This window comes from Phyllostomus discolor, chromosome 1 (assembly GCF_004126475.2).
Source record: "Phyllostomus discolor isolate MPI-MPIP mPhyDis1 chromosome 1, mPhyDis1.pri.v3, whole genome shotgun sequence".
Classification (NCBI taxonomy): Eukaryota; Metazoa; Chordata; class Mammalia; order Chiroptera; family Phyllostomidae; genus Phyllostomus; species Phyllostomus discolor.
The window spans coordinates 202138313-202150095 of NC_040903.2; the positions used below are offsets into that span (position 1 = coordinate 202138313).

An 11783-nucleotide genomic window follows, 5' to 3' on the forward strand; every position below is an offset into this window, starting at 1 on the left:
TGCACATCAATGTTTCTCTACCTCTCTTTCTCCCTCCCTTCCCCTCTCTCTGAAAACTAAAAAAAAAAAAAAAAAGAAAAAAAAAAGAAAAAAAAGCTTCCCAGACAAGAAAAAGCTAAGAGTTCATCATCACCAAACCTGTATTACATGAAATGTTTTGTTTAAAAGAAGAAAAAATACGAGTAATAAAATGGCAATAAATATCTAGCAAGAATTGAATCTAAAAAACAAAACATATATCCTTGGCTGGTGTGGCTCAGTGGTTGAGCGCCAGCCTGCAAATCAAAGGGCTGCCAGGTTGATTCCCAGTCAGGCAGGGCACATGCCTGGGTTGTGGGCCAGGTCCCCAGCAGGGGGCGTGTGAGAGGAAACCACACACATGTTTCTCTCCCTCTCTTTCTCCCTCCCTTCCCCTCTTTAAAAAATAAGTAAGTAAAGTCTTTAAAAAAATAAAAATAAAAAAACAAAATAAATGAACAAGCAGAACAGAAACTCATAGATACAGAGAACATTTCGATGGCTGCCAGACGGGAGGTGGGTTGGGGGACAGGTGAAAAAGGTGAAGGATTAAGAAATACAAATTGGTGGGTAAAGAACAGTCATGGGGATGTGAAGTACAACACAGAGTATACAGTCAATAATATTCCAATAAGTATGTGTGGTGTCAGATGGGTGTGAGATTTATCAGGGTGATCACTTAGGAAGTTATGTAATATCTAATCACTAGGTTGTACGCCTGAAACTAATATAATATTGTATATCAACCATAATTGAAAAATTACAAAATATTTAAAGTAAAATAAGTAAATAAATAAAAAGGAATGAATTAAACTATAATACTTGGCCCAAATTAAAAAATCATATACATACTTGACCTAGGTGTAGGAAAAAAAGGCAGCTTCAAAGGAAGTAAACAGAATTATTTTTCTGAAGAAAATTTAGCAATATGTACCAAGCATCTTTTTAAAATTTTACATTCAGGCCAGAAAATTCACTTTTAACAATGAATTCTCAGGAAATTTTCATAGATGTGCACAAAGATACATCTAAAATGATCTTCCAGCAAAAAAAAAGTAACAAATTTCAAAGTTATAGTATATTCACATGTAAAAATTTTTGTAGCCATTAACCATGAAATTATACAAGAATACTAAATGATATGGGAAAATAGTCAAGATAAACTGTTATGTGTAAAATGCAGGCAATAAAATAGTATATACATTTTGACCCAATTTAGTCTTAAAATCACATCTCTGGAAAAAGCCAGAAAGAGTAATTCTCCATAATGTTAATAACTGTTATTTCTAGTTGATGGGGTTAAGGTACTTTCCTGAAATTGGCTAACAATGGAATCAGTGGGTGTAGCAGTGATCTTTGAACTGAACGACAGAAGGGTGCTCAGACAGGGCAGAGTGGACACATTACTAATTAATATTTTAAAGGACAGGTATTTAGCACACTCTACTGTGAGAAAGATCATGTTTTAAATTTAAAACCAGAGGGTGTCAAGGTGAAAGTCAGAAGAGGATTAAAGTTTACGTAAGTTAAATGAAGAAGGGCGGACAAATTATCCAAGATGACTGAAAAGGTCACTGTAGTAAAAATCCTAATACAATTCTGAAAATAACCAAAATAGCCTGTTAGGCCATCCTTCCTGAGTGTACCACTCTGATAGATCATTACACATCGAGGTCTAAAAAGAAATGTTAGAATATTACTAAAATACAAATGCAATTTTGACTACTGAATTTGGCTTATGTAAGTGGGTTAAATCTGTTAAGTGAATAACTCTGCTATATTAAAACCTAGAAAATCCTACAAACCACCATATTTTGCCATGTATAATATGCACTTTCTTGCCCAAATTTTTGAAGGAAAAATAAGGATGCACATTATACATGGGTAGTATCAATTCTGTATCTCTATAAATGTTTTTAATTCTTTTATTTATGCTTATTTGTTAATAGTGTAACTCTAGAAAGCAATAACAATATTTGTATGCAAAATAATACCCTGCAATACAATAATCAGTTTTGTTTCTAAATATAAATAAATAAGTAAATAATCAAATTTAAAAATTAAAACAACAGACTTTTTCCCTGAATGTTTGGGCCAAATATATGGGTGTGCATTATACATGGGAGCACATTAAACATGACAAAATACGGTGCATTCTATACGTTATATATTGTTAATGATCAGAAAAGCCAGACTTCTGCATCTTTTTCACGACCCTTAAAATTTCAGTTGTCTCCTTTCTAAATCAGGCAAAAGCAAGAAAATGTCCACACTACCTGGTTTCCGTACTTTCATTGGTTCTTCATAATCCTTGTTTTCTGGATTTGAAGACTCTAGAAAGCTGATTTCTTCTGCGACACTTTCCCCTTCTTGGCTCCGGAGGCCGTCTTCCTCCTCCTGAATGGGTGATTCCAATTCTGGTTCTTCTGAATCAAGAAATATCTGACCGGCTACCACTCTGCCTCCTGCGCTGTGCTCCTTTACTGACTCCTCTGACGGCAAAGTCTGAGAATAGAAAGTATTCTTAGTGGTCAATGGTACCAAAACTTGTTTCAATCTAATTCGACCATGACTTTGATAATCCAGTTATATCTCCTTCAGCTCCCTGAATGTGTCATGCTCACTCATCTCTATGGGCTTTCCTGTGTGTTTGCCACATCGTCCTCATCACCTGCCTAACACCGACTCTTTCTTCGAATTTCAACTTAGATTACTTCCCCCAGGAAGCCCTTCTTAATTCCTGGAATCTGGGTTAGGGTCTTCCCCTACGTGCTCCCAACATATCTTACACTTCCCCTTATGACAGCCCTGTGTTCTGACTTCCTGTTTCTTATCTACAGTATGCTCCCTCTAATCTAGAGATCAGGGGATCATAACTGAATGGCCTCCTTGCATACATAATAATCAGCCTTATCCATTCAATCAACCGATTTAAGTACATAATTCAACAGATTAAAAAAATTGATATAAGCAAAAATAAACGGCAGAGGTTCAGTCTTCAAATTAAAAAACCTAAAAACAAAAGGAATAAAATCAGTCTCTCATTAGGCAGTAAGAGCCTGTAAACTTTACACATACATGGAACATTCAAGTTGAAATTAAACCTAATAACCAAAGCTCTTAATGGAAATATTTATTTTCTCTCTAGTAGGTCAGTGATGTTTTTCCTTATCTTTTTCTTTTTAAAAATCAAATTCTGTTGCTCAAAAGATGCAGATTTCAGATCCTTTGTTTTCAATCTGGCATCGAATATGAGTCAATGAAAATTTTAGTACACACCTTGGAATCTAAGGATTCATCCTGGCCGCCTTCTTCATCTGCAAAGAAAGTTTAAGATGATTGAGTCATCTCTCTTTTTGGGAAATCACAGGTATTATTAAAAGAAAGCATTTAATAAGTACAACAAATAAAAATCAGACACTGAATAAATACATCTAGAATTATCTAAAACTGGTTGTACTCAGCAACTATTCAGAAAAGATTGAGTGAGGAGATAAAAATGGGTTGGGGTGGTAATTTCTCCTGTTTCCAGGAAAGACATTAGCTTTACCTGTTACACAAGCAGGGAGACCAACAATCCCTACACCAAAACCAGATACTTCAGACACCATCCAATTCTTCAGCATATATTTAGTCTACTACCCAGAATGAGTTACTAAATTTATAAAAATAAATCTCTGATTTTGTGGTTCAAAATTCTACCTATTCTGCTCAGAGTCTGTTAGTGCTGACTAGCACTTTATTGTTCACTAAGACTACTAAAGACAGATACTAAAATTATTATTATTATTTGCTGGCCTGAGATATTTAAGGTGTGCTGTTTACTGAAGAGCCAACCAGATACAGGTAAAAAGTAGCATCATACCACCATGCATTCATTCACAAAAGATCTATCTATTTAGCTTACATTGAACAATGAATCCAGACACTAATTACACCTTTCTTCCAAATGCATATCTGCTCTCTTGGTTTTGTCTGATTATGCTGATTTTCCTTCTATTATTCTTTCTGTATTTTCCTGCTATTACTTCTGTTCTGGTCCCTTGTTATTTTTTTTTCCTGTTCTTATACAAACACACTCAACAACCCAATGTCCACATGCAAATGTTTGCTTTTTGTGTTCCTGGCCAATTAGAAACAAACAGTCAGATGATCTCTAAGTTTCTTTACTTTTAAAATTACCAAATTTTAGATAGGAGTGAGCTTCAGTTTTGCCTGTTCCATAAGTTATATGAGAAGTTAACCAGTAGGCAAATGTTACTAAGACCATGTGATTTTTACTAGAAAATTTGGTGTTTAAGATCAACATCATTTATCTTTCCTTCATATGGTCATACCCTGAATATTGTTTGTAACTCTCTAAAGTATAACACGTTTTGGAGTTTGTATTATCACAACACTGAGCTAACTTTAAGAGTATAACCAACTCAAAATTATGTGCAAAACACACAGCTCTGTTTCACAGCATGTTTCTTTTGAACATCTGAAAAAACATCTACTAGTGAGGTTTTGTCATATACAAAAGCACTGTCAATCGAAAGAAACTTAAATTGTCACTACTTTCACATTCATTATTTTTAGATTACCTTCCAAATATGTTTTATTTCTGGTGGGAGGGGAAAAGGAGGGTATAGCATGTATGAATCCATAGTGCCCATCCATCTAGGTAGTGATGTCAATTACTTAATAATCATCCTTCAAGCTAATTCCTTCACAAGTATCACCCAAAGCCCAAGTTCTAACATATGGTTCAAATTTCATTCTCAAAAAATCTTTGGATAAAGAGGAAAATATTCATCTCTATTACATATTGAAGTTATATGTATGGAAGTATTTAATTAGTCACAAACATTAACTAGTTAATTCATCAAGAACAGCCATTAAATATGCAAATGTATATGGTATATTGGTATATCCCAATACCGAAACTTTAGATTATTTGAAACTCTTAGGTCACTAAATCATTAAATTTAGTACCTCGTCACAACAGGTCACATACATAGCTAATCAGTAAATAATATAGATGCCTATAAATAAATCTTAAGACATGTCCATTTGAGACACTACAAGCTCCTAGACATTAATGTGTTTTTGAACTCTAAGAGACACGGGAACTTCTGACATCAAGCTTATTTCATGTGAATTGCATCATGCTTCTCTCTCTCTCCTCTCTTCACAAACTAGAAATACATACTAAGGTTACTGGTAGATAAGAGAATTCTTTCTCATTTACTAAAGCAGAAGCTACTCCAGATGGTAGTCTTAAAGCATAAGCTATTTTCTCTTTCAAACTGATATACCCATTCACATAACACATTTGAAGAAGTTGATTATAACCTAGCAACTTCTGCTCCATAGAAGCTAGTAAGGATTAAAGACATTGAAATTATACATAAATAAGAAGAAAACAGTAATGCTTTCATCAGCACACAGACATCAAGCAACAAGAGAAATGCAAAAGGATTCAATGAGGAGTTACGGGATTTCTCACTCCACAGCATTATATCCAAAATATAGTGGTTTGCATTACTTTAGTAATTGTATACCTTCCTTTGAAAAATATCAGTTTTCACTTTAATTTTATCAGATAACAAAACTGCAAATCACCAGGGACACTCTCTCAGGAAAAAGTAATTATTATAAATTCATTTTCCAACTCGTCATGTAAATTACATCGATACACTTTCAAACACAGAAAGTCTTAAGAGTTTGCTGCAAAGAGACATCCTGTCTTCTGCTTTGACACTGCATCTGTGCAGATGCTAGGACACTCCTGATTCTTAATTACTTCAAATCCGAGGCCTGAAGAGCTGGGTTCAAAACCTGGCCTCACTGTATATTAATTTTATACACGTGGTTCAACATCACAAACTTGCTCAGCCTCCTTTTCCTCAATGGGTCAAAAGGAACAACACCATCTACCCTGTTGACTCACAATGTTTTGGGCAACACAAGAACAATGAAATTAAACATCCTCTGCAATCTGAAATCTACTCTTAGAATATATGGTATTAACACAATTATTACTTGAAATACCTAGCAGTGGACTTAACTTAAAAGAGAGAAAAGTAAACCATGTGCCTGTTCCTGCCAAAAATAAGAGAATATGTATTTCTAAGTGAGAAATGTTACAGTATTTCTCACTTGTATCTTGAGAACATGAAGGAGATATATCTTTTTTAAAATCCCCTTCTTTAAATTTATTCACAGAGAAAGCATTTCAATAAAAGTATCATTTTTTACATGCCTCTAAATCAAGATATTAGATAACAGCTACCAATAGTGATCGGATCAAAATTCTCTTCGTTGGCTGATCATCATATTCTACCTGCTAATGAATGTAACTTGCTCTGGGTAACCATTCACATTCAAACTTTAAGTCAACACAAAAGTATGATCCACCCAGATTTTTCAATAGCAGCAAATCTTTAAATCTAAACTAAAAACGAGGCTCACATCCCATATAAATAAGCACCTTAATGAATAAAAAAGTCAACTGAAAATCCACACACTCAGTTTATAAAACTTTATCTCACGTGTTTTATGATATTTGCACTTCATGTGAGCACAGTACTGCCTTCACTACCTGTCAGTCTACACAATGTATTATTATTTAGCTCTGGCCAAGTAAGGTTTTTGCCTCGACCAGAGAAATGTTTGGGCACAATTTAACTGTGATGGAAATCACAGCAGACACTTCGTGAACCTAGTCCTCTGCTTACGTCAACACAACTCAAAGATTTCACACTTCAGTATTAATAGTCTTCCATCATGGCATCCAAGAATCCCAACTGTTGATTAAATGACTTCAAGTATCATCTCCATGGACCTGAAGCTCTCGGTATATAAAATCTAGTCAAAGGAAGATGCAGAAAAATGTTTGTGTGCTTTAACATTCTTTATATTCTGCAAACTGAATTCAGAGTGCTATATATCACATTCTTTAACTAGTAGTTCTCATAGTTTAGTGTAAAGATTCACTTGGGAAGCTTGTTAAACTACACACACCCTAACCTGTTCCAAACACAAAAATGCACTTTCAACAGGTCTTTAAGAGCAAGTCTGATGCAGGCGGTCCACGGTCCACACAGTACCTTACCTTCTACACTCAACAGTTTCTTTTCATACTTTCCCTGATCAAATAACTGCTAGCAGTGCGTCAAGAGCTATGTCAAGTTTTAAAGATTTGGTCAGGCACACAAACTATCACTGAAAGGGGAGGTGGGGGAGTCTGACCTCAGACCATGATGCTGGCTGTAAAATAACTAGCAAGTGCTTGTTGCTTTTGAAATCGTATCTCAAACCACATTATGGATAGAATTTTAGGGTTAGGCCTCTTATTTTAGAAGCAGAATGACGTTATGGCATTGACTTACAACTAGGACAGATAATTTGGGGATTCAAATAACCATCTGGGAAATTTTCTGTTAAAAAAAGTTGACATTTATATCATGCTTTATTCTAAAAAAAATTTAAAGACACAGAACAGCTGTCTTGTTAACAAAAAGTGATTAAAATGCAAAAGCTTTGCTGTACCAATTGTTTTTTTACCAACACTTAGAAAAAAACACTAAGTGCTTCTTTTACAAACAATCTCAAAATAGAAATTTTCAGATGTAGGCAGGTTCCAGTACTCAGAAGAAATTATTTTTAGAACCAGAGTATAAATCAGCTAATTAAACAATCAATTCAAAAGCACGTGAATTTCTATATCTACAAAAAGGTTAAAACTAGTAGCTTTTAAAATTTACAGGGTCCATGATTTTCTCACAAATCATGAAATTACTGCCAATGCACATGGGGCAACTCAGACACATCGTGACAGGGGAAAAAAAACACTTTCTTAAGGAAGACTTCTTCAAAAGGGGGAGGGAGTAGACACAATCATATCAAAGGTTTTCATTATTAATTTGACAAAGAGATGGAGAAACCACTCAGGTGCCAAGCAAACCACTGTCAACATCCTGGTTTTCATGGACCTGTCTCTGCCTAGTGACAGCCCCAGAAGTGTCAATCACCTAATTTTACAAATCCCCAATCCAGAGTTTCAGACCCAACGTAGCACAAAACCGACATGAGAGCCCAGGAAGCTCCAGCAGGGTATCTGTGCCGCTGTGCATCTGAGCCAGCTGTGGAATTCACTCCCGAAGACTCAATTCCTCATTCGTGAGGAGTCGTGCAAAGTTTGTTAAGTGAGAAGAGGTGTGGGCACGGTGACCGCCCCTTCTTTTCCTCCCCTCTCTAGTTCCCTAAACACCCCCTCCAGCTCAGGCCAACCGAAGCCCAAGGAATGACAGCGAGTGAAGGTTGGTGCTAGCTGTGACCAGACAAGAGTGGAGTCTCCAGCTCGAGCCCCCAAGGCCCTACCCTGGGTGGAGGCCGGAGGGGGCGGTGGCTCCCGACCTCCAGTACGAGGGGGCGGATACTGACCCGAGTTCGCCAAGGCCGTGCCCAGCAGCACCGCACAGAGCAGCAGCGTCAGCCCGACCAGGACCCGCATCCTGCTCTCGGGGCCCGCTGCCACCGCCTGGAGCTGTCGCTTTCGCCTCTGCCACCACCGACTCAGCCACCGCCGCCTAACCGCTGCTCTTCCTGCTCTAGTCTCCTTCCTCCGCCCCTTCCCAGGCCTCTTTGCCCTAGAGCGTAGCCTATCCCCGTCTGCCGCTACAGGCTCCTCGCCCAATCGCCGCGGTACTCCCGCCCACCTTAGTGCCCCGCCCCCGAAATCAGGCATTGGCCAATCGTTATGCGAGGCTTCCACACCGGCTTTCCCGGTTGGACCACGGCGTCACCGACATGGCCCCAGTTAATTGGTAGCTTCTGAGTTCAACCATCCCGGAATCAGAGCGTGATCCAGGACTGGGAAGTCTCCTAAGACTACACGTCCCACAATGCACTCCACTGACTTCTCTCGTTGTGTGCTCTTGGGAAGCGTAGTCCATGGTGGGGTATGCTTTAAAAGTGCAGGTGGCTGTTTAAGAGAGAACTTAGGTAACACCTGGGCTGAAGGCTAAACTGAGAGCCTTGAACTTTCGGGCGTTTTTTTTTTTTTTTGAGTGTGGGGGGTCAAAATTAATATGAAGAAACAAATATTGTAAGGTTAACAGTTTGTAATGTGTTAAGCTCTTCCTCTTTGTTTTATTTAGAAAATTTGAATTGGAATAATGATATCAGCGAGGAATAAGCACAGCTGGTAGACCGAATTCGAGATATATATATATTTTTAACTTGGATGAAAAAGTACCGTATATTTGGAAATCGAGATGGAACTCACTGCTGGCCCTCCTTTCCTTGACAAAACAAAAGGAAATAAACCCTATCCATTGCAGATAATTTCATTGTTAGTTTTCATTTTTATGCGGGCCATCAGATAATAATCATCTAGAAAAACGTGCCAACGGCCTTTGCAAAGCCTTTCAAACACTTGTCCTCATCTGTCTCCTTTTTTAAGTTACATTGTTCTCTTCTTTATTGACTAGGTTCAGGAGTTGAGGTTGATGTTTTTGGAAAAAAGGTGACAGTGAGTGCACTGAAGAAACAGGAGCAGTCTTGTGTATTAAGTACCAAATCCAGGCATGCTTCCACTGGGTAGCAAGGCAGCAGCTTGGTGTTGCTGCCCCTTCATCAGATTGTGTCGTTCTGCTTTTCCTAGGATCCATCCACAGCTCTTAGGCCTGGAACCTAGACAGCCTGAGTTCAGGGTTTCGGAAAAGTCACACTCACCACATATCTTGATACCTCTGGGCATTTATCTTCCCTTTTCTTTGATAGAGAGTCCTCTGTTCCATATTCACATCTAAGGGAATGAGGAAAAGTCCCATGAAAAAGAGTTCTCTTTCCTATTACCACCTCCTTTGCGTTCACCTCTATTTCTGTGTTTTTTAAATTAGGTTTTATTTACAGAAAGTCATCATTCCTTCCAGTTTGTCTAATAGGTTACATAATCAAGGGTTTTAAAAATTGTTAACTAAGAAATCCCACTTTCATCTGCAAAAGTTACACTATGCTGTTAAATACAGCCAAGGCTATAATAATACAGATGTCACTAAGTCTACTGGATCTTGAGAATTATTCACCAGCACTCACAAGAAAAGGATAAAAGTTTGTCCTCCTGAAAAACTGTATCACTTTTTAGCAAACCGGTAGAGCTTCTGTACCCCTCAACATTTGTGATTATGCCTTTACAAATGTATTTTTACATAGTCTGTTCCAGGTCAGCTAAGAGTCAACAGGCTTGGTATTGGCAGGTAAACACACATCCCTGCAGACCTGTTGCTGTTCATGATGACATTTGGAGGAACCAAACTGCAACCCCAAAGGCTCTTCCCATTGCATTCCTACCTAATACATATACCTATGAAGAGTACCACCAGTAATATTTAAAACAAGGTCACTTAATACTGCAACTCACATGTAGCATAGAATGTTCAAATATGTTCAGTTTTGAACTGTATGACAAAGCCAAATATCCTACCATTCCAATAAAAAAGTGGGGAATAGTTTTAAAACATCATTAATTTATGTAGTTAAGTTTTGGAGTAAGACAGAATAGGCCACACAAAATTTGGGAACAGAAGAACACTCGTATTTCAGCCACCAGTACTTTTTTAAAGACAAACCTAGTATTTCTATGCCCTGCCATCTGGAAAGTGTAATTCTTGCTTTGCCTGACAACTTCTAGTTGAGAATATGGCAGTCATTCTAATCGCTGTGCAACAAGAATCTTGTTGCCCCTGCCTGACAGCTCACATCCGGAGCATTTATCATACCTACATGGCGATACTGGGGCCAAGAAGGCAGAGGAGGATATGGAAGCATTCCCTGTGAGTGATTACTGAAAAAAAAAAGTCCCAATCCCCCCAAAAGTATTGGTCATACTACCTAACTACATCCAAGGAGCAAGAGAAGAAATAGCTGAGGATTGCAGAGACTCCAGTCAAGCTGTCACTGCAAAGGGCAGAGGAAGAAGCATGTAACGCAGCTTACATCACATGTGCTTCACTCTTGAATCTCTTCCCCCGAATGTGCCTTTCGTGCAAGCAGGAGTGGTCTTCAAAGTTTCTGAGTTCCTTTCTTATCCAAGTGGCTCAAAATAGTTTCAGTCTTTCCCAATGGGAACCAGTTGGAAAATATAAAGCTTTTGGAATGTGGCAGCAAAGGAAATAAGCAAAGGAATACACGGAAAGAGGGAGGTTAGGAGAAGTCCTCCTGGTACTTGGTACTGGTTTCGAGAAAAAAGTTTCCAGGCTGCCACCTGCCACAGGGTCACCAGCAGAACTGTTTGCCCTGATACACTAGTCCCATTATTTTTGTTACACAGGTCCTTCTGGCAGCCGTTGGACAGTAGCTCCTTCTTCACTAAGGCTTTGAAATGTGGTGAAATTGCAGTGATTAAACCTCCAACACTGGTGATATGTTTGTGTCTTAGCTTCGACAGGGAGACACACATCAGAATGATGAGAACAATTGGATGTGGCACTGCAGCTTCCACCTGGGAGAAGACAGGTCTAGCACTTTAGGCAGAGGACAAGCAGGATGAGCACGAGCCCAGGCAGGATGAGCCCTCCTTTGCTTCCCTTTGTGACCACAGCATCTGACCTTGCCCAGGGTCTCATTTCCAGTGCCACCCCCCTCATCTGTATTTCTGTCACTAGCAATGTTTCCTCAGAGTTCCTCAGATTTTAATTTTTGAAAGAGATTTTATTTATTTATTTTTAGATAGTGGGGAAGGGAAGAAGAGAAGAGAAACATTCATGTGTGAGAGA

General features: G+C 38.3%; 1 protein-coding gene across 1 annotated transcript in view; it reads right to left on the minus strand.

The window, feature by feature from the left end:
* SEL1L (SEL1L adaptor subunit of ERAD E3 ubiquitin ligase) overlaps positions 1-8630 on the minus strand; it is a 50409-nt gene extending 41779 nt beyond the window's left edge. The window contains exons 1-3 of the mRNA XM_028506502.2: positions 8449-8630; positions 3298-3335; positions 2295-2523 (exon numbers count right to left, since the gene is read on the minus strand). Coding sequence (XP_028362303.1) covers positions 2295-2523; positions 3298-3335; positions 8449-8518 — 337 coding nt within the window. The 5' untranslated portion in view covers positions 8519-8630. The remainder of the gene's footprint in view (positions 1-2294; positions 2524-3297; positions 3336-8448) is intronic.
* Positions 8631-11783: the final 3153 nt, after the last annotated feature.